Raw genomic sequence first — 23,234 nt, 5'->3', positions numbered from 1 at the left:
GGAATTCTTGCTGAACAAGTACAGTGGTACCTCGAGTTACAAACGCCTCAGATTACAAATGCTTCAGGTTACAAACTCTGCTAACCTGGAAGAGTTACCTTGAGTTGAGAACTTTGCCCCAGGATGAGAATGGAAATCGTGTGCTGGCAGCGCAGCAGCAGCAGCAGCAGCAGCAAGAGGCCCCATTAGCGAAAGCATGCTTCTAGTTAAGAACAGTTTCAGGTTAAGAACGGACCTCCAGAACGAATTTAGTTTGTAATCAGAGGTACCACTGTACAATTTTTCTGATTAAATCTTTTTTATTACCTGCCTACAGCATTTTCCCTTGCAGGTACCCACTTCTGGAATGGCCCTAACACCCAGCTATCTTCCTGTGTGGGTACAGGATTGTTCTCAAACTCTCCTTCCTTCCATCATTTATTCACTTACAAAGATTTATACCGTGTCTTTTGATAAGTGCCTGCAAACCAAATCCATATCAGAAACATAATAAATAATAAATTGGATTAAAACACCAATAAAGCCTACAATAGATAAACACAATAAACATTCAGCAAGATAAAAATAGAAACTAAACCAATTAAAAGGTCATCTCTAAAAGAACATGAAAACTGAGCACACGTCTCTCAGTGCAATGAAGCAACCATCAGCCATGCCTAGGAGGAAAGTTCCAGAGTTTGTTTGGCACTCGAGAAAAAGCACGTTCTCTGGTAGTCACTCACCTAATTTCCAAGGAGGAGCCACACTTAGAGAAGATTATCTTAATTGATGGACAGGTTATAAGGTTCTAAATACCTTGACCCCAGTCGGTTTTGAACAAAACCTGCTCTTTGAATAAGTTGAGAAGCAAACTGAATGTGAAACAGCATGGAGGTGTCCCACTGGACATGTAATAAGTGATTCTTGGATTGTGACTACATATATATTCATGTGTGTGTGTGTCCTCTCCTGTCTTGAGAAACCAGATACTTATTTTTGCTACATTGCCTATTCCTTCGCAGAGACTGCTAACTTCAAAGTGCAATGAGTGTGTCATGTCCTTCAGGCACCATGTGGTCAGGCCACAAACATTTGCCTCATGCTATCAGTACTTTGTGTCAGTATTTGCTTGGATGATTTCTTTTTTATCAGAATGTGTTTCTTGCGGAGGTTAATGGTTAACAGCTGTGACATCCAAAGTGCTCTGTCAATTTGCAGCTCTTGCAACCTGTAGGTCACTGGTGAGGCAGCCTTCATGTTTGGCCTGAACATTGTCTTGAGAACTGACCTTGAGTGACTCCCCGATATGATGTTGGATTGACAGCCAACTTCCACAGGAGCTCTACAGCAGCATGGCAGTGATGCCAACAGCCAGACTATGGCTGGAATCCTGTGCACACTTATGTCAGGGAAAGTCTTGCTGAAGTCAATGGGAGTTATGTTACCAGTAAACCTGCACAAGATTTATGATCAGGGGGAGTAACTGTAAAAGACTGACTATAACATAAAAGACCTTTGCAAATAATTGCATACTTTTGACTTTAATACGAAAACACACTAAATATGCAGTAGCATATCCAAGCTATATGCATTTTAAAAAATATACAGTACAGTGGTACCTCGGTTTAAGAACAGTTCTGTTTATGAACGATTCGGTTTAAGAACTCCGCAAAACCGGACGTTTTTGAGAACTTCACCTTGGTCTAAGAACAGAATCCAAACAGTGGAAGGGCACCGGTGGCAAGAGGCCTCATATGGGAAAGCGTGCCTCGGTTTAAAGAACAGTTTCGGTTTAAGAACGGACTTCCGGAATGGATTAAGTTCGTAAACTGAGGTACCACTGTATGGTAATTTTCACAAATAGCCAATATACAAAAGTACTTCTAGAGCAGGGGAAAGGTTGCTTAGTAGTTTTTCCAACAGTTTTCTATGTAGTCACCTTCCCTGTCCCTCAAAGTTCTAGAAATAGGATTAACAACTTCAGAATTTGGGATCAGAAGGAATAAAGGAAGGAAAACACTTTATTATGGCTGGATCATGCATGAAGTAAAGAGTGCTTGCTGTTCTTGGGCACAGTGCTGCCATGGTAAGCAGATTGTGGCATAGTGCATTGGTGGGCGCCAGTGACCTCTGTACCAGACACGAATCAGTAAGGGTGCAAATCTATGGAGAACATACTCTTTGCACAGAGATGGTTTTATGGTTCATGTTGGAACTGATCTTCACCTAGTACATTTATCTTATCAATTCAGTTTTGGTACTTTATCAGTGAGAAGCCACTTGAAACCACAAGAAAGGTGAACAGATAGCCAACTATTGGTTATGTTAGAGATGAATCGTATGAGCAGGAAATTGATTTATTCAAAACCAAGAGTCAAAGTTTTTAATCTCCACTCCTCATGCATGAAGGCCAAGAGGAAAGGAGGAGCGAACAACCACAAGGCTTATAGTGGAAGTCTTACAATGGGAAACCACGGTTTCCTTTTACATTTGTAATGAATAAATTTCTATATCCATAATTCAGCTCTATTTCTCAGTCATGTGACTGGGCACCCTTTCTACCTACTTTACTTGTTATTAACTGTTTCCTTCTACTAATTTATCTCAAAGGAATAGCTACTCCAGAACTTGTAGTCCTCGAACTGCAATTTAAATGATATTATAAGCCAAACAGTTTGCTTCCATATTATGATAAATATGGCAGCTTTGAGCAAAACCTTCTCCTGAACCGTATTCAGAAGCATGGGTATAAAGATGAGGTTCTGTATGAATGTTAGCAAGATGACACGAACCACTTTTTAACTGCATTACTTATCATTTCAACATGCATTCAATTGAATTATGGCAATGCAGTATGAGACTGGGTTCAACATGCAAATGCCAGGAGAGTCATTCTCTGATTTCATCAAAGTCTCTTTGAGATATTGATCTATCTTCTACAATGAAGGGGCAGCCTTAGGAAAGACAGTCATGCATAGCAATGACATTATTGTAAGGTTAGGGCCAATTTATACATGATACACAACTGCATGTAACTCTCTCTCTCTCTCTCTCTCTCTCTCTCTCTCTCTTCAGAATGCAAAGCAGGAATGGAAGTTGAGGGTGGGAAGGAGCTATTTAACACTTTCTGCTTGGTCTATTTTTCTGCTGCAAAGCCAGTCCCTCCAATGTATCTCCCAATGAAGAGCAGCTTCAGAGTGGTTTTTAGAGGGGAAATAGTATGAGGGGAAAGGATGAAGCTCTCTGTTTCAGCACACCTTTCTCAGGCATAAAATTAGGACATTACCTTGAAAAGTATTTGCCTATCCTGCTGGGTTCCATCAGTCGTATGGTCTGCATCCTGACTTTCTTAGGAAAGGCAGGATGGTCTTCTAGTATCTTTGTTTGCCATGATCACATAAGTATCTACAGCCATAATGTCTTTGATGTTCAATAGGTTTTTTTGGACCACCATTCAGCCAAAGTTTAACACATTTAAAGTCCCATTGCTTCTAATGGGAAAGTTTGAAGTGCCCTCTTACTGATTTAAACCTGCTTAAATCTCATGCATGCACATCCCTATCTAAATAAATAAATAAATAAGTGGGTGGATGAATTCTTAGGCCACCTTTATAAATTCAATACTATTATCACAAGGGTTAACAAACTACGGTAGTTCCGTGAGTAGCTGCATGCCATTATTTAGCACTTTTTACTGTTAGGAAGAACAAGGTGCCTTTCCTTTACTGAGGTACAGTTAAGGTATTGCAACTCAAAGCACAAAGAAAGCACTGGAATTACAATTAGTATCAATTTAGATGCTAAGTAACTTTTTTGGGGGGGGGGAATCTAAAATCTCTACATTTATTTAATGAGCAATTAATTCAGTAACATTGAATTCAGAAACATTGGCGCACAGCTGCACTAATGTATACTGTCCTGTTTGCATTTACATATAAAAGCAGCCAATTCCTTGGAAGAAAACCCCAACTTTTAAATTTACGGTTAAAACTTGTACTATCAATTTCTGTCTGTCAAATGACAGTTATGCATGATGAGTAAGAGCTTTGCTGGACTTGAACTCCTGTCATGTTCTATTTCACTCTCCCAGCACTAATCTTTGCACAGTTCTATAAATACCATCTCCCTCCTCCTTCAAGAGGGCTTGACTTCTTTTCAAAATGCTGAAGTTTGAAAGGCATACCATGTCCCCATACACATTCTAATAAATTTGATGTAGTTTGATGGGGGGAAATTATGAATCGTCAAGTTTATCTTATTCTTTTTTTAAAAAGACAATGTTAACAAAATGTTTAGACAAAAGCATGCAATGGCATGAATTCACCATGGAGGAAAAAGAGTTCTGAAAAGAGAGGGGCCCAGGAAGCAGGATGACACAGATCTATCAAGGCTGAACACAGGTTGAAGAATGTCTCCTGATACATTTTCATTGCTGTCTTCTACTTTTGTTTGTTTATGCTTTTTAATCTAAAAGAAGTAATAGGAAATCAGGATTTCAAACAACTTCTTTTTGCTTTTTTTTTTTTTTAAAGGACTCGAGCTCCTGCGTTGTGTCTGAGTCCTTGCATGGGAAAAACAATTTCCACTTGTGCAGTGGAACATTCCATTCCTTCCCCTTGCTTCCCAATATGTTCTTCAGAACAGATTTAGGAGGGGTTTGGGAGGGGGACACATACTGGGAGAAGAGGGAGGGGGTTTCCAATGCACTAGTGGGATTCATTCCGCTTGCACAAGGACTTCCTGGGATTCAATCCTCTTCGACTTGAAATGGCACCCAGCTCTTCAAATATCGCGTGTGTTTTGCTGCTGCTTTTACTCTCCTTGGCACATTCAAGGAATAGCTGGTGCAGTTTGCATCTTACTGATTTGTGTTGCAGAAGCTACTCACCCACAATATTCCATACATTACGAGGAATGCTGAACCTGTTCTTAATGAAGATCTAAAGCAAATCTGCTGACTGGGAAAGGCTATGTTCAAAATGGCACATGCTTAAGTCTCAGCGAGGAAAGTAACAAAGTGTCATCACCCACCTGACTTCCCCCCAAATCAACTGAGCTGCTCAAGTGCTTAAGTCAGTGGCTTTTGTGTGTGTTCATCTTCAGCACTCGAACAGTACAGTTCTTGCAGGTCCCATTCAGTTCTTGCATGTCCCAGCCAGCTGATCCCCTTCCTCAAGAAAAAAAATACTCTTATATTGGAGAAGAGGGAGGGTGGTAACTAGCAGTGAAGGGTGTGTGTGTGATCAGTAGGTGGGGATTGTTGGGCTCTGCTGACCTTGCTAATCACAACCAACTCCACACAGCTCAGGTAAGGCACTTGCTGCTAAGAGACAGTACAAGTCTAATTTTGCCTGGGGAAAACCCAAACAGATATGGACTCAAAGAATCTAAGGCAGCAACAGGTACATACTTACCATTTTCTGGCTGGTCCTTGATATCAGCTTCACTTGGCTGGCTTGGACTTTCAGACTGACTTGAATCTAAAAAACATAAAAATGGCCAAAAATTATAGTAATCGGTTGTGGAAATAAGATTTCCAAGTTCCAGACTTTAGATGATATATATTGCAATCTCGCTATATTTCCATCTGATAGAATATACAGTATTATATTTTCACTGAACTTTAATGGAGTAATCAGATTACATTACATAGTTTTCCATTAATCAAACTTTGTTGTAGAATAGATTCTACAAAATCTGAAACCAAAATTCGTAATTATAGAAAACTTTGAAAAACCATGCCGTCAGGCAAATAATTTGGTTTTGTAATCCAGTGTGGGTTTGGAGCATGTGAGATTCCCTAATACTGCAATGTCATTATTTTTCAATAGCCTAACAACTTGCTGTTGAGACATTAACCTTTTCATGTTTGTATTATTAACTACCTTTGTATGAAAGTGCAGGCTTAATCAGCTGCTTTAATTCACAGAAGCTTCTGAATAAATTTCAGCCTGAATAAAGAGCTATGGGGATTGAAAGTTATCATTCTTTTCCAGCCTGAGAAACCTGTTCCTAAACCCTAGAAACCTCTCTGGTTCTTGATGCCAATGACCCAGGTTCCCAGAGCTGCAATTCCCAGGGTTGGCAGACCTCGAAACTTCGGAAGAGCTGGGGATCACACCTGCTATTTTCCTTTCTTCTCTTAACCCAGATAGTGTGTGAAGCTGGGGAGGATGAAAACTGGGGGGGGGGGGGGGAGGAGACGGCTGGTGGAAGAGCTTCCCATACCTGTGCCTTTCTGAGAGTTAGCCAAAAATGCTCAGAAAAGCCATCTATTGCTCTCTTTAAGTTGTGAACTCAAGTGGTGAATGGTGATAGATGCTGGTACCAAAACAGGACCTTGGTGCCAAAGAAGAGCCAATGAGAAACAAGAAGGAATTATCAGCCATGCTCTGGGAAACCTTGAGGTTTCCAGAAGTACAAGGGACATTGAAAATATCTGAAGTGGGCAATCCCACGAAAAAGAAATGGACCAATGTCATCTGAGCATGCTCAGTGCTCAGTAGTCATGACTGCTGAGTGTCAGCTGGAAGAGAAAACCAGGAAATTGTATGTGTGAGCCTGCAGAAGGAATGAAATGCCCTGCTTCAGCCCCCTGCAACGTATAATATCATGGAAGAAAGCATGGCTGGCTGAAACCAGCATTTTGTTACAGATCCCCCTTCTGTCTAATTGGCATTGATAGAGAGAAGCTTATGCTTGTGGCAACCCTTGAGTTGACTTCACCTTGAATTTTCAAGGTGCAGTGAAAAAGTCTGAAATTTGACCACATTTTAGAGAGAACTCCACACAAGATCAAAAGGTCATAACACCATACTGTGATTAAATTGAAAATCTTACTTCTATTGCTATGAAGTGATAACACCGCCCTTGAGGTATTAACAGCACGAAAGAAGAAGTACTGCTGATGACTTTGGGTCAAACTATGATAACGTATTACTTTTTGAAAAGCGTGCTAGCTTTTAAGCTAATGAATATTTTAATTATCAGACTACCATAAAGAAACTTTTGATACTCCATATGGATTCCCCCCGCACCTCCTGTCAATATGCATTTGTTATACAATGGTACCTTGGGTTAAGAACTTAATTCATTCTGGAGGTCCATTCTTAACCTGAAACTGTTCTTAACCTGAGGTACCATTTTAGCTAATGGGGCCTCCCGCTCCTGCTGCCCGATTTCTGTTCTCATCCTGAAGCAAAGTTCTCAGCCCGAGGTACTATTTCTGGGTTAGCGGAGTCTATAACCTGAAGCGTCTGTAACCTGAAGTGTCTGTAACCCAAGGTACCACTGTAGAGTAAAATAGACAAGCCCATATCAACTAAGGAACTATAGCTAATTAAAGTACACGAAACAATGTGTATATTTACAATTGTACATCTAAACATCTAAAATAAGTTTCATTCAAATGAATTTTTTCAATGTGTGTTCAGTTCAACCAAACTGTTAGTGACATAGTGGATTTCAGAACTAGTGTCTTTATTGCCAAATATTAACAAATACATTTTCCTTGATTTTTCTAAAGGAAACGAAAATGATTTAAAAAATAAACAAACCATCTAGCACTGTGCCAAATTTCAGTGTTGTGAGATAGTAGTATTATACTGTCATTTAAGATGAAATGGCTTGCATGTTAAAATTCTAATTCTGTAATCCTATGCACCCCTACTTAGGAATAACCCACATGCGACCTACATCTGAGTAAATGTGTTTATACTGGGATGCAGGAGTTGCTAACTATTTGTATGCTATTCTTTTAAAGGATGTTCATGCTATTGGGTCAAACTGTTTTGTTCTGTTTTTAAATTTATATATAATTGTATACCACTTTTGCCATGGAAGGCTTAGAGGACACACTAGTCAGGAAACAAGACAAGAACCTGATCATTTTTCTTAAACAAGAACAGAACAGTAACATGGTTTGTTTTTTTCTGACTACAGTATCATTATGCTTTTTCAGATCTACAAACGTATTTATTTTCTCAGTTGTCCTGATATCTGGGACCAATGGTTCATACTACAATACTTCCTATTATTGCATTCCTCCATCCTTTCCAGCTTCATTTCCATTTTGGGGGGACAATGGTATGGAGATTCTGCATGCTGTCCGTATGATTCATGCTTTGGTGTCAGATATTAAAACAAAATCCACAGGATCAATGTCCCAAAACATTCTTTCTGTTTCTCCAACTCTCCATAGTGCCATTTTGACAACTACTGCATGATTTAGGAGATTATCCAGGTTATGGCTTTTGAGCTCTTTGATGAAAGCCAGTCCTCCCATAAACTACATTTCTCTTGTGGATGAAATGGGCATCAAACTAGGTCAGAACAGTCTCACAGTTGTGTTTAAGGCCTACTTCAGCAAAGATGAAGGATTTGTAAGCATTGCAGAGTTTTGTGGGTGACATGGTATTTCTATTCAAATCAAGCCATTACAGGATTATTAAAGGGAATGTGGGAATGTGTCTGCTGCAGAAAATGGTGCTAATTTTCTTTGTCAGAAATTGGTGCATTTAAAACTTGACCTTCCTCTAAGTGCAAGGAGCACTTAGAGGAAACAGCTAGGAAGCTAGACAATATTTATTGCCCCTCAAAACAAAAACAGCAGCATCAAGAAACACCCAACAAGAAACACCCAACTATACTGGAGTTCAGTGCCTTCTAGGGTCTAAAATATAGAATACTGATTGACATGTACAATTACAATAATATTAGAATGAAGTATTATATATAAACAAGTAATGTAAAAGGATAAAACTATACTATGTCATTCTTGGATTTGAAATACAATAAAGCTTGGATGTCACAAATTTATCCCATATTTTATACTTTTTCTGACCTTCTTTTTTTCATCCTGGCTATCTTTAAATTTATTCTGTTTTCGAAAAGACCCTTCAATCTTTTCGGCTACCATCACGATTAAACATGGGAACTATGGCTCTGAAGAAAGCAAACTACCAAAATGTTTCAAAACAAAATGTAATTCTGTTTCCTTGATTTTTATTCAGATACTGAAGATGATTTGACACAGTCAAGAGTTTCAGTGTTTGGTTATTAAAGAGGAAATTCACAGAGCAGTCCTAAAAATGCAAAGTACACAGCAGAGGGTTTTCATTTGGTTCACACACCACAGCCCTATTCAATAGTATGCTGACTGTAACTTCCATATTTTGGATTGCTAAAAAGATAACTCAAAATCCAGCTTTTACAGTATATTACACACAAAACATATCCAGTGAAATCAATGTGCAGAGTAGATAACATATTTATGTAAATGAAAGAAATTTTCATCCACATTTGAATTAAATTAATATTACTTAATATTATTACTTAATATAAATTCAGGTTAGCCATTCATTTATTTTTTTCTCCCTCCACACACACACTCATATACACAAACACACAGAGGCAGAGTTATATTCCACCACCTACATAAATTAAGAATCATGCAAAAATGCATAACCATATACATACTAAATTGGTGTTCCCCTCAAAGCAGGTTTTATTGCTGTTAGGGCAGGTAAGATAAATAATTATAAAATTATTATGAAAACAGGGCAGTTTTGATCCAACTAAACATAATAATTTTAAAATCTCATTAACGTCAATGGAAGAAAGTTAAACATATACATAACTCTGCCGCTGAAATCAATGGGATTTAAAAGCAGATTGTGCCCGGTATTATTAAAGTGAGACTTTAATTTATTACAGATGGAGATAGAGCCATTATAGTGAAGTAAATTATTAGTCACGCACATCCAGTAATCTGGTTTGAGGAAACGTTTGCTGGTGGATTCCAACAAATCATAAACATCACAGTATTGGAAGGTGAAAAAAGCCTATAGATAAGATTTTCCGGGGCTGTATCAGCTAGTTATATGGCGCTGCTCCCAAAGAATTATACTGTGGAGTCTCTAAGTGGACTTTCTCTTCTTCATTCTCCTTTCCATTGTCAATGGTGGCAGCAACAGGGGGATCATGGGATGCATTGCAAGGGGAGAGTTTTGGACAAACTGAGAGGGAATTGGGTTGGCAATGGCTTGGGAGGGGTTGGTAGGTAGGCTGGGAGGTGAAGGAGAAGGGGCTGTGAAGTGAAGCGGGTTGGAGGGCGTTGTGAAGGGATAGGGGCTTGGGGCAAGGTGTAAAGGGAGGGAATTAGCAAGGGGTGGATGGGTAGGTGGGCAACAACGGAAAGGAAGACAGCCCCTAGTAATCACATATATTTCCTCTACCTTGATGAATATACTGTGTCTAATGAGAGAAATGGCATGACAGACGAGCCAAACTTTCTTCTTCTGATGCAGCATCTGATTTCATGATCAGGTTTTCTGAGACTTTTTAGCTCTTAGACTGGATTTCTTGACTTTCACAGGCACAGTAATATTATATCAAAATCCTAACTCGGATCCTGAAACTTTATCAGTCTCTAAAAACCACAGAAAGCTGCAGCCTCTTTCTCTAACATAGAAAAAGCCTTTTGACCTTTTTGATTCAAAGAATTCTACTCTCTATTTTTCCCCTGACAACTTGGGGATAAACCTATAAACCCATTAACAATTGGAACTGAGAAGATGGCAGGTGATTCAAACCCAAAAAGTCATTATTCGTAATGAATAATAATGACATTTATAAATAAACATGTGCAGAAGACTATGAGTAGAAGATTGAAGGAAAATAATACTATTGGCTAGTTTATGGCTACAGATCACATATTCACTGAGCAAAGTATGTCAAATATCTCCATTGAAATTATTTTGGGGGCAAGAGGAATATATACTATCTCTGATCTTTGCCCACATGTGGCTTTTCTTTCACACATGGAAATTGCTTTTGCTGTCATGAGTTGCAATACTGAACATATACATGGTGAAGGAACTCTCAGTGAACCCAACAGCGCCCAACTATGTCTGAATAAACATGTTTAGGACTAGGTTATACATATTTTAGTTTCATGGAGTCAAAGAACGATGCTATGGGACAACACTCATGTCGTTTAACATCTAAAAACCCAGTAGGTAGAGGCAAGGTAGCACATTTGTATAGTTTTCTGAGAGTAGTAGTCACTGGTAGTGTCAATTGGGAGCCTGATTTGAATAACAGGCAGAACTTTGTGGGATGGCTTATTTCCCCCATGAATGCTTTTCAGAAAATGGAGAGATGTGTGTGTGATCCCTTGCTATGTATATAATCGAAGGACTCAGAAAGAATTATGGTGAGGACAGGCATTTCTAGTTTCAGTGATGTGGATGGAGAGCACAGAGCCATTAATGGCAAGAAAATGAAGCTTTACACCACGGAGGAAACTCTGGGATAAGTCTGGGCGCTTTCTTGGGTAAGTATAAAGAGATGCAGGACTGCCTGAGGGTACTCCAACAGTGTTCCCCAACACACACACCCCCCGCAAATCCCCATCCCTAGCCTAAGGTGGGCATTTGGGGAAAAAAGAATTAGGTGGATTTGCTTACCACCTGCAACTTACATCAGCTTCCAATTTTCCCTCAGCAGTATAGATACAGGTACAGTATATTCAACTTGTTGCTCAAGTGCTCTTCACTGCTCTACCCTACCCCTTAACTTCAAAGTCCTTTCCTTTTCAGCAACTCTATTTACCTAAGTTGTATCCCATTAACTCCTGAGAAAAAAGGTTCCACACAGTGGTAAAATCACAGCAACCCTAGCCTCATTTTTGTGAGAGGACTCTTAATTCCCATACACTGGGAAAGAGATTATCTTTGATAATAGAAATGTAAATCAAAGCTTGCTGTTGTTTATTCCAGACAGACATTTCTGTGTTAAGTCTGTTTATCAGGCAACACTCTGTCTAAGCCAGGAAGCAGTCAGCCTTTGTGAGAAGATGTCTGCAAATATATTTCCCAGGAGCCCTTGCAGCAAACTTTTGTGGCCAATCCCCCCAACCTCCCACTCCTTGTTACTTTACCAGAAAATTGTACTAAGACAGCCCATAAGTAGATGAGCAAAAACAACTAGCTAGACTATGCTGATGAGCATGAATGAAACCAAAACATGTGCGCACAGTCTGCTGCCCTTTATTCTAAGCAGACTTTGTGTATTACATCTGTTTAGCAAGCAACACTTTGTCTGAGTTTTCGTGCTTTGTAAAAAGGAGTTCCCAGAAACTCCAAGGTGACTTTTTTGTGGGGGGAAAGGGGGCTGCACAAAAGATCCTTATTGCAGGCTATATCTCATGAACTGCATATATAATATGAATATGATATTTACAAGACAAAAAAATATAGAATTTGGCTTCAGTTTAAGTTATTCTATTTTTTTGCATGAACAATGTACTGGTATGGAGTGATAGGCAACAGAGTTTCAGAGGGGAGGGGGAATTTGTTACTAGTTTTTAATATACTTATAAATGTTTGCTTTTTTAGAGGTTTGCTCCCTTTGTTTATTACTAGACCATATTTCTTTTGTAGCAGCATACATTAACTTTTGACTTAATTCATACTGTCATAAAAGGCTTCCGGCTTTATGAAAATATTCTTAAAACACTGCACAACTACGCTAAAAAAGAACAACACAGGAGGAGAAAATCTGTTGCCCAAAGGAATTAAAACCCAAATTTTCAGGCTTCCCCTCCCCCGAAGACAAAATAAACTTAACTTGTTTGTATTCTCCTCAGTCGTGTTGTATGCATCAGCAACTAAAAACAAAGAAACTTTTAGCTGCTCAGACAAAATGCAGAAGCTCCCCAAACGACAAAGCAAGCGGGGTGGGAGGAGGGGGGTAGCTGGGAAGCATTCAAAAAGTCTGACAGTCCATTCAATATACGGATGATGGCCATAATGCATCCAGGGTCCCCTTGCTAATTAAATATGCATTGGCACAGTTTTGATCGATGCAAGCCATGGATCAGATGACACACCTGCAAAATCGTGAGCCCAGAGCTCCCAGGGAAAAAAAGGGGGAAAATACAGCCTGTCTCCTTATCTTTGTTTTCAAAGGCTCTCAATTTCTGTGCTTAGATATCTAATTTAATTCTCTCACCCCTCAGCAAACTGGATTAGGAAAGTCAATACTGCCTTTGTGCATCGACAGGAACACACAGCTTTCCTTTTATTCAATTTAGCTGTGACCTTTAGACAAAGATAATGACAACTGTCTAAAAGAAAGGTACAGCTTCAAGGAAGGAGCTCTTGAGGGGCCTCCTGCAGTTCCACCACTCTGGATTTGCCTGCAAGACGTGAGTCAAGATTGGGAGGGAACCCTTAAAAAAAAAACAAAAAGAAAAAAACCCTCTTATACGCAACCAACAGTAACCTGCACCTTAAAGCACTTCATAAAGAACTTTTTGTTCAGCACCGAGTCTTGGGACTTGCACTCACTTCCTAACTGGTTGCCAAGGAAAGTAACAATGGCTCCAATGGTATACTGATTAGGGGTTGGCGGTTTGGAAAAAAGGAGATGAAGCAAATTCCAAAGGGGGGGGGAGAAGAGTTGAATTAGCGTAGGTATGTGTACTTATACCTTTGCAGCAATAGGTGGAGCTGAATAAAAGTTGTGAAGATTCTACAAACAAAAATTCACCATGAAAACATTCCAAATTTGAAATCATTTATGGCTCTCTCAAAAGAGCTGGAATTAACCTCATTTCCTATTGGTGCTCCTACTATCACTGGTTAGTACCAAAGTGTTCATTGGTGCTGGCACGTTTATCATTTCTTCATAATACTTGGACTGGCTCTTCATTCTTTTATGGCAATAAGTTACCACCATGGTGTAGCATATGCAAAATTTCTAGGCTGCTTTTACTTTATGGTAAAATATGTTTTGTGACTAGTCATAGGCTCCTACCAGTATTATCTGAGCCATGACAAAGGTATTATGCTGGAAGGAGGTAGGGTGATAACAACACAACCCTTGTAATACATAAAAAAAGTATTAATGGAAACTTGCATTCCTGAGCATCCGCAATATGAAAAAATAAAAAACAACAAGGATCAACAATTGATGCCCTCCTTTTCTTAGAGAACTTAAGATCACATTTCATCATTATAAACTCCAAACTGAAAATATGTATCTATTCAAATTAGAGTCTCCGTCCTCCTATCCATTTCCTAACCTGCCCTTACAACTGATTTACATTATCCACTTCTATGAATTCTAACGTGATTTAAATTTATTGGGCCATTTAAAATTTTAGAGAGCTTCCAATTGGATCTGTATGGCTTTCTAGACATATGCAGAGTTCAGTTATTTAAAATTAATTGCAGTACAATAATTTTAAATTACTTCACACTGTACTAATCTCAAGTGCTTTGAAATATCTGAACTACCCTATTTAGAGCCATCATAGTTCTGCTGCATATGTGAACCACAGAGCAGTTTAAAATGCTGATCGGACCTTTGATGATTTATGCCAACAAGCAGGCAGACATGGTGGACCCACTGTTAATTATAGTGTCCAAATTTTAAAAATTATTCCAGATCATTTTTTACTCTAGATCTTTCCCTTAAACCTGTCATCTTGGTGTAATCTGAAAAGTGGCTGTAAAATAGTCACAATATTAACTCTATTATGACAAAGATAGATTATAAAATATGTAGGGAAAAATTCAACACTGAGCTAGTGATTTCATCATGGCAAACTTTTCAGCTTGCCAGATGGAACAATCCTTCCTCTTCGCACCCAACACACTGTTCTATGTGTTCTCCCAATCCCTCTCCCAAGCCAGTTTTGGAGAATGCACAAGCGGGGCTTCTCCTGATGAGAATGAAATTGCAATAGCGTTTTTACACCAGAAGGACATAATATAAATGTCTTACTAAGTAAATAATAAAACAGTTGACCAAATGTGAGGGAAAGGGCAAACAAGATTCTTACCTCTGAGATGAATTATCTCACTGCTACTCCAGGAGTATAGGATATGCTTCACTGTTCAGGATAGAAAGTGTACTGGTATCAGTACACGGCCTCGGCCCAGTATATCTGAAGGAGCGTCTCCACCCCATCGTTCAGCCCGGACACTGAGGTCCAGCGCCGAGGGCCTTCTGGCGGTTCCCTCACTGCGAGATGTGAGGTTGCAGGGAACCAGGCACAGGGCCTTCTCGGTAGTGGCGCCTGCCCTGTAGAATGCCCTCCCATCAGATGACAAAGAAATAAACAATTATCTGACTTTTAGAAGACATCTGAAGGCAGCCCTGTTTAGGGAAGTTTCTAATGATTGATGTGTTTTTAATATTCTGTTGGAAGCAGCCAAAAGTGGCTGGGGAAACCCAGCCAGATGGGCAGGGTATAAATAATACAGTGGAACCTCGGGTTGCGGACGTAATCCATGACGGAGGCATGTCTGCAACCCGCAGTGTTCACATCCTGAAGCGCTGTGTGTGTGCAGGCGCCGGCGCAATTTGGCGCTTCTGCACATGCACGAGCCGCGAAACCCGGAAGTAAACTGTTCCGGTACTTCTGGGTTTCCCAAAGTTCGTAACCCGAAAACACATAACCTGAAGCGTCCGTAACATGAGGTATGACTGTAAATTATCATCATCATCAAAGACTGCCTCAATGACCCTTTCCTGTGGTTTCTCTGTCAATAACTTCCCAAGCAGCAAGCAAGAAACAGCACTTCAAAAATCTCAAAAAATATAAACCAAAACTGCAGCGTCAAAACCAAAGTTTAGGAACAGGGAAGACATTTTCATTCCCCTTCAATGTAGCAGTTTTCTTTCCTCAAGGCTATACAAATCTCAGAAACTACACTAACATATTTTCCAGCTTTGTTTTCTCTTTTGGTTTACATATACATACACATTCTTTGTTCTTAGAGGGACAACCAACAGTGACAGCAGACATAGCTGAAGATCAACTAATAGATAAGAACCACTTGGCTGTTCTTTAAGTTATATCTGTTGTCACTCCAGGTGAATGGGGTGTACCAAAGCAGTACAACCCCACAACGTAGTGTGTGCCACTGGGCAGTAAAGAAAGGGTATACTCCAAATAAAGTGAACACTAACTCTCCTCTTAAGAAGAAAGAATTAGTCTAAGATAGCCTGAAGTACTGTATGCCCAAACACAGCATTTGCAGATGAAAGTGTCTCAATTCTGTAATATCTTACAAAGAGATATGAAGCTTATCTACACGCCTCCAGGGACACTCCAGATTGCAGGACACAGCAAGATGCTGGTCCCTCTTGCAAATGAGATATGACATATAATGCAGAGGAAGTCCCATGGTTCTTTTTTCTTTTTCAAAGTTTCTAAAACACAGGGTTTGATCAACTTTGCAATGGAGGAAGTAAACACCTTCATACTCCTAATAACATGTCACAGTTATGAAAAAGAGGAATCTACCAGGAAATGTGTTGTACTGAAGAAAAATACCTTGACGGCATTTTGTACATAAGGGGAATCCCTACCTTTTCCCAATGATAAATAAGACCAGAAAAGAGAGAAAGAGAACCATGCCAGTTCTTGCCAACAGTTAAAAAAAAAAAAAAAGGCACCAGCCTATGTCTTCTTCACACAAATAGAATGGTTTTTCACCTCCAACCAGAATTTAAGACTGACAGCCAAATTGGACAGAATGGGGACACACTATGAAAAGTGTAAAAAGCAATGGAAGAGGTTGGGGAGGAGCCGGTATCAACCTTGTGCTTCTTTTGTTGTAAAAATCAGACCCAACCCTCCACTTTGTATGTGAATGGTGTGCAGAAACAGAAGGGGCTGCCCAATCATGTTTTAAAGCCTGGACTGAGGTGGAGAACCATTGCGACATATGAAAGGCATACTTGCTCACAAATCTAGGCTGGCCTGGCATGGAACCCAGCTACAACACCCTCCTGGTGGAAGAGATAAGAAATTATATTTTCAATGCATAAGAAATAACACAATACTGTGCATAATGTATCAAAGGAAGTCTTGAATATAGGTTCTAAAAAGAGAACAGCACTTACCCTTAAAAATCTTAATATATGAAGAAGTCTGCAAATTATGCTCTCTAGGACTTCAAGGTGTCTCTTTAAAGTATTCAGTTTGAGAACCTCATCCTGACAATCTTGCAAGAAATCTCAAACCTTGACTTTAGCAGGTTGGATACCAAGTGAATGACACCATGGCATGAGAATTTTTCCTTTCAGAAGAAAGTCGGCAGTCTACAAAGATGCCTCCTTGTCAGAATAACCTTGAATGCTTCCTGTTCAGTTGCTGGGTGGATTTATGGATTGGGATGGACCAATGTACTTTATCATAAAATGTTCATCTGTGACCTTAGCAGGGTGACTGACTACATTCAGGTCCAACAATCTTGGGAAGCAAGGGCTGAAAGGCTAATGTGGAATGTTAATGATTATTTGAGTTTCCTCCACCTTGTTCTCCTTGATAGACCATATGTTGGACTCCAGTTCTGATTACTTAGCTAGCCCATCTGATAGTTTAGAAGACTTCTGATGTGGACAACTGCAACCAGTTAGGCCCAGGAGATCTGCTGCTGGCTCTTCACTTCTTCAGTCTCATGTTGTACAACTGGACAAGGAAATTTTCTCCCTGTGCTTTGCAACTAAATGACAGAAGGTTTACTGTATCACTCTGAGTTCTGGCATACTTAATTAAAAATACTCTTCCACATGGGACTACCTACTCTGAATCCAATGTGAAACCAGAGTGGCTTCCTTCAAATTCAGACTGGTATCAATATTTACCAAAACCCCTATCTGGTTCTACAAGTGATATCCTTAAACCAGTAGAGAAACCAACAGTCATTAAAATCAGTACTATCAACCCTAACTGGGGCTGTCTGTCTGGTGTCTCTTAGGAAGAGGTCTTTCTAAGACCCATTTTCTGAAATATTTTTAATATTGGAAGTCTGAGGACCCACATAGGGTATTCTAATTGGGCCAAAGATATGCAATCCATTAGGTTAAGTTATATTCATTTTTAACAAGAAACTCCACCATAATGAATGAGAGGAACCTCATCTGTTCCAATATGCCAGAATACTTAAGGATAAAAAAGACACCAAACAACAACAACCCACACTCACTGTTCAGGTTTGTTGGGGTGGGAGGTCAATATTTATTTGATCAATTCTTAGCAGCCCAATAAATCAGTGAGCAAAACCATGACTCTAGCAAAGTTATTTTTAAATGATAGGTTCATGTAGTGGCTGAAATATTTATATTTGCTAGAGCATGAACCTAACACCTTTTGATACAGCTTCTACGTCAGTTTGGCTAAATTCATATTCAGTTGCAGTAGCCAAAAGCATTCCCCCCCCTAATAACTGGCCATTTCTTGGTCTCTATTTCAAACAATGTGCTTCCTTTCCAAGTTTTTTTTAAGACTTTTTTGGGGAGAAGAAACTATTTGAAAATATACTGAACTACAGAAATCAGATTTGAGCACAATTTCTAAGTTCCTGATTTTGCCAGTCTTACACAATTGCACTGTTTCTTATATCTGTCTCATACCCAAACCAACACTTTTTCTTTTAATCAACTGAGACCAAAGTAGCATATTTGTCCTCCTAGGGCGGCTGCAGCCTAGGCCCTTGGTATATAGTAAAACAAAAGGTCATGTCAAGTTCATATGGTGTTCATGCGTGCATAAATTTCCCCCTACACCTTTGCATACCCATATAGGTAAAAGTCAAATACACAAACATCCTTATTTCACACAGAATCAGATGAAGTTGCTTACAAGAAAACTGAATTGGAATTTAGAAACAAACCCAAATGTCATTATATTAAGGGTGCATTATAGTTGCATCTGTATCATTATAGGCATTCCTAAAACAGATTTGTTGTGCCGTGATAAAGTTCCCTCCCCCTTTTAATCTGATAGCTTGTCGGTAAGTTGCTCACGAAGATGCTAGAGTTAAAAACTTGGAAAGATAATAGTATCCCGCAGATTCAATATGCTGCAGTAGATTGTGCCAAAGCTCAAAGTACTAGGTTATATGTTAAGAAACTCGCCATTTTAAAAATAACTTCTCTTTGGAAGGGCAGCAGATGCTCACCAATGTGAGTGAAGTAGAGAAAACTATGCCACTCTCTTTTTAATATAAAGCATATGGGATGGAGAGAAAGCTTTAAAATGTTGCACTCAAAATATTAAGTAAAGGCTATTTTTCACTTGATGTCGTGCTCAGCAAATGCAGCTTGGAAGGGAAATTAAAAATAGCAAAGCTTTAAGAGACCAATTTAAAGATTGGTCATGATACTGGCAGAGAGCATCACTTTCTACTTCTGTTTCAGAATGAAAATGATCATGTAGCATTGAAAACTACAACCAGGGAATGCTTCTGCAGGCTTCAAAAATGAGCAGAAGTGCAACTCCCCACCTCCACTGAGTTACCATTGCCCACTTTCTGAATAACTGAAACTTTACTAAGAGAACTAATTTATTGCATTAGGAAAGTCACTAGTTAGTTTTGTTGATTTTCATTATTATAACTGATGTTATTTAAGCTCCTTGTTTAAATCCTTACACTGAAGTAAAACAACAACGCCATTTTGTTCATCTGGCTGTATCATCTATAACTCCTGATAATATTTCCATATTAGGCTCTGTTTTACTTCTATTTTTCCTTTACAATTCTATATCTTTAATAAATTAAAAACCTGTAAATCCTATGCCATGCTGAGACTAAAGAGACAGAATACAGTTCAAACATATGAAGTCTTAAAAATCATTGAAAAAAAATCAAAGGAAAGAAGATAATTTTGAAGGCAGTTTGGCTGAAATCTCTATTCCTTTGAATCACACAAGTGTTTTATACTGTTAAACACACGAAAGAGCAAATAATGGATGCAGAAGAATGATAAGTGTCAATTATATACCTAAAACTAATTTGGGATACTGTGGCCCTGTAAACGATAACCAACAGCTCTTAATACATGCAACAATGATTAAGGACAGCATTTTAATGGTTTAGGAATTGTAAGGAGTTTTCTCAATGTTTACACAGCCCAATGTTGCATATTTATAAAGTCCCAAAATGAGGCTTTCTGTGGGTAGGGAGGTGATGAGGCTGAATTGGCCCAGGATCCACTGTATTGGCCTTCCTGCTGTTACATGTCAGCATTGAGGCAGACCAGGGCCAGACTGCTGTGGCAGCTCCAGGCTCACATAGCAACCTGTCTGTACCCACCTTCCACCCTGGCTGTCGTGTGTTCCCTTTTCTGCTGCTCCCTTTTCTGTAAGAGCTCTAGCAGAGAGGAAAGTGTCTCAGCCGACTTGTGTCCCTTACCAATACGCCAAATGTACACTTCACAATTGCATGCAATAAATTTGCTGGGTGCAACTGCATTTTAAAGCTTTAAATAACCACAAAGAGGGCTTGCATTTCTGCTGTGCACTGACCTTATTGGTATTCTTTCACGAAGAATTAAATCTACATTTCTATGGAAATTTTGTTTCTTTGTGCAACTGGAATGTGGCCCCCAACAGTTTTCCATTGGACAACGTGGCCCTCAGTTCCCAAAATGTTCTTTACCTCCATTTTAGTCCCAGGGGTTGCAAATAGAGGAGGAAGGAGATGCCCACACGAACAAATTAATTGTGCTCAGGGCTATCCACCAATGTAATGGGAAAAACACATATAAGATCAATGTGCAAAAGCCAATACAGAGAGTTTGTGCCTTGCTAGCAAATTGTTGGTACATTCTATACACTTGGGTCACCGCAGGGACAAAGAACCAACAAAGCATGCACAGGAAGTTAACCTCACTGTGGTATACAATAGAAGGGAATAAAATGTTTGCAGATCCATTGGACAATTAAATCTGCAGTTCTGTAAACTGAAGTATCTGTTGGGCAATGCTGTGGATAAATAGATTAATAAAGACACATTGTATCTGTTCACTTCAAATCATCATAGTAGTTGTACCTTTCAGAATAATAACACAAAACAACAGAATAAATAGCCATGCTATGTCTGAACGATGGTCCATTGAAATGGTCCATTTATCTTTGACTGTAGCTATCTGGATGCTCATGGGAAGGTCACATGCACAATAAGATGGAGAAACCTATTCTGCATTTGACCCTGCATATCAGAGCTGAGATTTTCACTGCATGTGTAGGATGCATTTCTAGATATTACTCCTAGCAGTTTCAGGCAGTCCTATATTTCTTAAAATTGCAGTTCTTAAAAAAGTACTGTACTGTAATGGTGATTATGGCAATGGTATCCTGTAGAAATTTATTTATTTCTTCTTCACATTATACTTGCTGCCTCTTATTTAGACATTTTCCATTTTATTTTTTTGATTTTGTTCCTAATAAATCTTAAACCATGCACTGGCCATTTCTATGATGGAGCAAACTAAAGCTAATGTTTTCAGCAAACTCTACAGATTCTCGTGAACACCAAGGCCTAACACTATGAAACAATGATACAACAAAAAGTATCTATTTATCTATACAGTATCATGCCATGTTTAGCAACTTCATTAATCCACCTACTAACAAAAAGACACTAACAAGGGTATTTTTGTATATCTAGGCTTACAGTATGTTTGGACCATGTTTACTTGTCTTCTTTTCCCTTTAGATATATGTAAATGATTAGCAGTGCACAATTTTGCCTTGCAGAAGTCATGCTGAGATTGCTACTTGAACAGGAATATTTATATCCATTTAAATAAACAAAGCCTTAAAAATAAATCCTTTGCAGGTTTACTCAGAAGAAAGTTTCACTGAATTCAATGCTGCTTGCATTAAGAGGAGTGTGTTTAATAATGCTTTCTACCAATCTACCAAGGTCAAATATTTTAAGGGTTACACACACATCGATTTTGGATTTTTTCCTTGTATGTTTTTGTTGGGAGACGTCAAACTGAATTGTATCACACCCACAGATACCCACACCCCAGTCTGCTTTATTTATCAGGGGAAATGGAACTTTCAATTTTACTTATTTTTCCCCAATAGTAAAAAATAAATAAATGCATGTGCAGAGCATCAGTTCTGGAAAAAGTTTAATTCTCTTCTGATCTATGTATCTTATAAAGCTCTGTGACTTTGTACCACAGGAATGGCTGGACAGTAAAGAAAAAGTATCTGAGGTCCCTTGACTGCTCCTTTGCAAACAATACAAAGCATAAGATTCAGGACATATTGCTGACACAGCAACATCCCTGCCTCAAAGAAACTGTGGGAAATGTCAGATTTATGGTCCTATGGGTGATGGGTGGAAGGTTGTTTTTCCCCCCTTCAACAAGCCTCTGTCAGAAACAGAGCCTCTAGAAAGTTTTTGGCTATATCCCAGCAAAGCAGAAGGAAGCTGTATTCCTCATTTCCCCTGGGACCCAATGAAATATACAGCCTCTAGGCTTCTTTCAATTTGGTCTTTCAGCTTGCTAAACCAGTGAAAAAAGGATCCTAGCTGTTAGGGACATCACATGTTGGGGGTCACCTGCTGCTCAGGGGTTCTCATGCCAGTTGTTGATATAATAAGCACCCCTTATACTTTAATTACAATTCACAGTGTGCAAACTCCGCAATCTGTTTTTTAAGCCAACTGAAGTTGTTGTTGTTGTTTTTAAAAAAGCACCACAGTGAGCTCAGAAATGGGGTCTGTGTCTAGGTAACCAAATAACTTCTTTAAAGTACTTGGGAGGAAAGCAGGCAATATCTATTCTGTACAAGTGAAGCTATACTTCAGATTAGGTGATCAAGCAATAACTGTGTGAACTAAGAGTTTTCAACTGATGGGTGCTTCTAATAAATGACTTCCCTATGAAAACTTATCAGGACCTTCTCTTCTCAGCAACAAAATAAAAGCACCTTTGTGTTTACTGTATCTTTGAATGTTCATAAGCTCGAAAAAGACAGGCACTTCTGACATTTGTGTTCTGACATATAACACATATTATTATATGGGTAATGGAATTTGAACCATTCCATTTCCCTCATGACCAGTGGGGTTTCAGCCCCTTTACCAATTTTTCTGGAATATACTCCGCTCACCTGCCTCCTGATCTTCCTCAAAGGAGATATAATGATAGGGCAGATTCTGGAAAAGATCTACAGCACCAACACATGGTCTCTGGTAACGAAAGACAGGATTCTGCTCATCGTACACTATTTACTTCTCTCTTCTATGTTTTCTATTCAATATCCACTGGGAACACCAGGGTTTCCTGGTTTTAGGTTTGATTTGAAGTTTTGGGTATTCAGTCCATTCAACAAGTTGTGAGGTGAAGGGAGTTAAATCTTAGACAAAGGAGCAAGGAAGGGAGACCAACAGACTGTTTTCCATAGGATCGGGTGAGCAACAGCTCTC

General features: G+C 39.1%; 1 protein-coding gene across 10 annotated transcripts in view; it reads right to left on the bottom strand.

Moving 5' to 3' along the window:
• Positions 1-23,234, bottom strand: part of NFIA (nuclear factor I A) — a 413,608-nt gene that overhangs the window by 116,728 nt on the left and 273,646 nt on the right. For all 10 annotated transcript variants that reach the window (XM_081011813.1, XM_081011818.1, XM_081011811.1 and 7 more), the window contains exon 3: positions 5,394-5,459. In XM_081011813.1, the coding sequence (XP_080867939.1) occupies positions 5,394-5,459 (66 nt within the window). The remainder of the gene's footprint in view (positions 1-5,393; positions 5,460-23,234) is intronic.

The sequence above is a fragment of the Podarcis pityusensis genome (assembly GCF_964106645.2).
Source record: "Podarcis pityusensis genome assembly, chromosome: 6".
Classification (NCBI taxonomy): Eukaryota; Metazoa; Chordata; class Lepidosauria; order Squamata; family Lacertidae; genus Podarcis; species Podarcis pityusensis.
The sequence above is the reverse complement of the archived record's forward strand: the minus strand, read 5'-3'. Positions and strand labels throughout refer to the sequence as shown.